The sequence below is a fragment of the Miscanthus floridulus genome, chromosome 9 (genome assembly GCF_019320115.1).
Source record: "Miscanthus floridulus cultivar M001 chromosome 9, ASM1932011v1, whole genome shotgun sequence".
NCBI classification, from domain to species: Eukaryota; Viridiplantae; Streptophyta; class Magnoliopsida; order Poales; family Poaceae; genus Miscanthus; species Miscanthus floridulus.
In genome coordinates, this window is record NC_089588.1 from 85,725,975 (window position 1) to 85,728,575 (window position 2,601).

The 2,601-nt window shown below is 49.8% G+C and overlaps 1 protein-coding gene across 1 annotated transcript; it reads right to left on the minus strand.

Moving 5' to 3' along the window:
- Positions 1-1,303: 1,303 nt before the first annotated feature.
- Positions 1,304-1,618, minus strand: LOC136480216 (uncharacterized). Its single transcript, XM_066477827.1, has one exon. The coding sequence runs from the start codon at positions 1,616-1,618 to the stop codon at positions 1,304-1,306; it is 315 nt and encodes a 104-aa protein (XP_066333924.1).
- Between the last annotated feature and the right edge of the window lie 983 nt (positions 1,619-2,601).

The window sequence follows — 2,601 nt, forward strand, 5'->3', positions numbered from 1 at the left end:
TTGTAAACTTGTCTACGATGACAAGCAAGTGCGTGTAGCCCCCGAGCGCTCTCTTGAGACTTTCGACCATATCGAGCCCTCAGACCACGAACAGCCACGTGATGGGGATCGTTTAGAGTTCTTGGGCCGGTAGGTGGGTCTACCGAGCATAGTATTGACACCCTTCGCAGGTCCACACGATCTGTTCAGCGTTGGCTTCTGCGATCGGCCAGTAGAAGCTGATGTAGACAAGGCCCGATCTTCCAAAAGATATGATAGCGTCGATTGGTAGAGACTCGACGTTCATAATCTAGGCTTCAAACCAAGACTGATTCGGACCCCCGCAACCATTACACCACTGCTCCGTTGGTTATCAACCACGCGAACGCGATTGACCTTGCCGAGAAGGCTTTCCTGCAAGCGAATTGAGAACACAAGCAAGAACGGGATGAACGCAATCTGAAATTGTAAATAGATATGAGGCTTATGAAAACAAGGAGTTTAAGTCTTTATTCGAAAGGACTAATCACCACAGGCGAACAAGATCAAGAACTAGGGCCCTGGTTCATAGCAAGCAGCCTTGGCGGCACAGTTGCAGCAAAACGATGTCTGTTTCACGAGCAAATCAAGAACTAAACAAAACCCAAACCCTAAGGAGAGCGACGGCTGCTAATTATAGTCTTGGGCGTCACCCCCCTGAATGCGCCCCCTAATGGGCCCAAACACGATACACGGGCCAACGGACCAGAAGACGGTGTCGCAGCACCCTGGCAGATTCTGGACGCTGACTTGTTTCGATGATTCCCGTTGATTCCGATGGAATTTTGATGTGAGACCACTTGCATTGGCTTCCTTATCTAAGTAGCTTTCCATCCATATGTGGATCGTCGAAAACGGAGCCCGGTCGCGCCCGTGTGACTAGTTTTATGACTGGCTGGTCCTAGAACCCGAGATGGGCTCCAACTTGAGTTGGACTGAGCCTCCACCATGAGAAAGATGAATTGGACGCCCATGCTGGACCTCCTCCTCTCCTTGGCTTGTATGCAGTAAAGTAGTGATGTCCTCATCAGAAGCCCTATCGGAACGCATTTTCGACCAGGGTTCTAGGTGCGGCGTGGTGCCCGCAGACCCCACCGTAGATATCTCTCAACAACCGCTTACCTTGTTCGATGGGGATGTAGCGCTGCAAGATCCTGGTGTGGCTTCACTTGTAGAGCTCACCCTCAACAACAACGAAGGACTTGGTGCGACGTGCGAGCCACCGAGCCTCCGTTTTGTCCGTCGGTAGCACCTCACGTAGGAGGTAGTCGAGGTAAGGTGTCCTTCAGTCGGCTAGAGGGTCAGGCTCCGCCGCTGGATCTTCGTCAAGCTCCATGACTTTGGGGTTGGAAGGAGCCAACGGTCGTTTAGCCCCTGAGCCCAGGGCAGGCGGCCCGTCCCCTGTCTGTTCTGGCTCCTCGTAGCGGACCGAGGGCTTGTACTGATCGCTGGCGAAGATGCCCGTCGGCACCGTCTCTCTGCCGGACGCCATTTTCGCCAGCGTGTCGGCCACCTCGTTGAGCTGTCTCGGGATGCGGTTGAGTTCGAGGCCATCGAACTTGTCCTCCAGCTGGCGGACTTCTTGGCAATACGCAGCCATCTTGGCGCTGCGGCAGCTTGACTCCTTCATGACTTGGTCGATGACCAGCTGGGAGTCGCCCCGGACGTCAAGCTGTCGGATGCCCAACTCGACGGCGATGCGTAGGCCGTTGATGAGTGCATCATACTCGGCCACATTGTTGAAGGTAGGGAAATAGATGCGAACCATGTACCTCATGCGTACCCCGAGGGGCGAAATCAATTTTACTTACAACCCTTAGCTCAAAACTAAAAATATCATCTATAACCCTTCTGCTGCTTTAGAAGCTCGCACCAGCTGCCGCTACATCTGTCCATTTGGAGGTATGTTGCTTTAGAAGCTCGCACCAGCTGCCGCTACATCTGTCCATTTGGAGGTCTGTTGCTGATCGATTTTTGTGCTTCCTCTCATATATGCTGGTATGTTGCTGTTTTCCTCTATGTAGGATATCTTGTTTGTTGATCGAGGAAAAAAAGATTCTATCAAGCATTGCCTTATCCAAAACACATGATTTCTTCTACATGTTAAGCTATTATTGTATTTACTAAAATTTGTCTGGACTACTAAAACCAATACATTCTTTTTAGATGAAACAAGGCTAAGATAAATCTATAGGAAGTACTCTTACAGCTACATTCCTCGTCCTGTTTTATTCTATTTTACCATCCATTGCTCTTGGATCCTCATAGCAATATTAAGCAGGCCATGTATCATCTACCTCCCTCTGTTTGCTGCTATTTTTCAATTCCAGTTCACAGACTGTATGTGACAAATATTTATAGATCGGTAGTTTTAGGCTATGCTCAATTCATATTATGTAGTACTCTAGACCAATAGACCATACGTAGACATGTGCGGTTCCAGCGGTGGATCCACAGGGGGGGCTGGGGGGCTCCAGCCCCCCTAATTTCTTAATCACTGTAGCAAAAACTTGATTTCACCATTAAATCTTCATGCAAATCAACATCTCCATTGTTTTAGCCCCCTTATCCCGCATCGTGCAT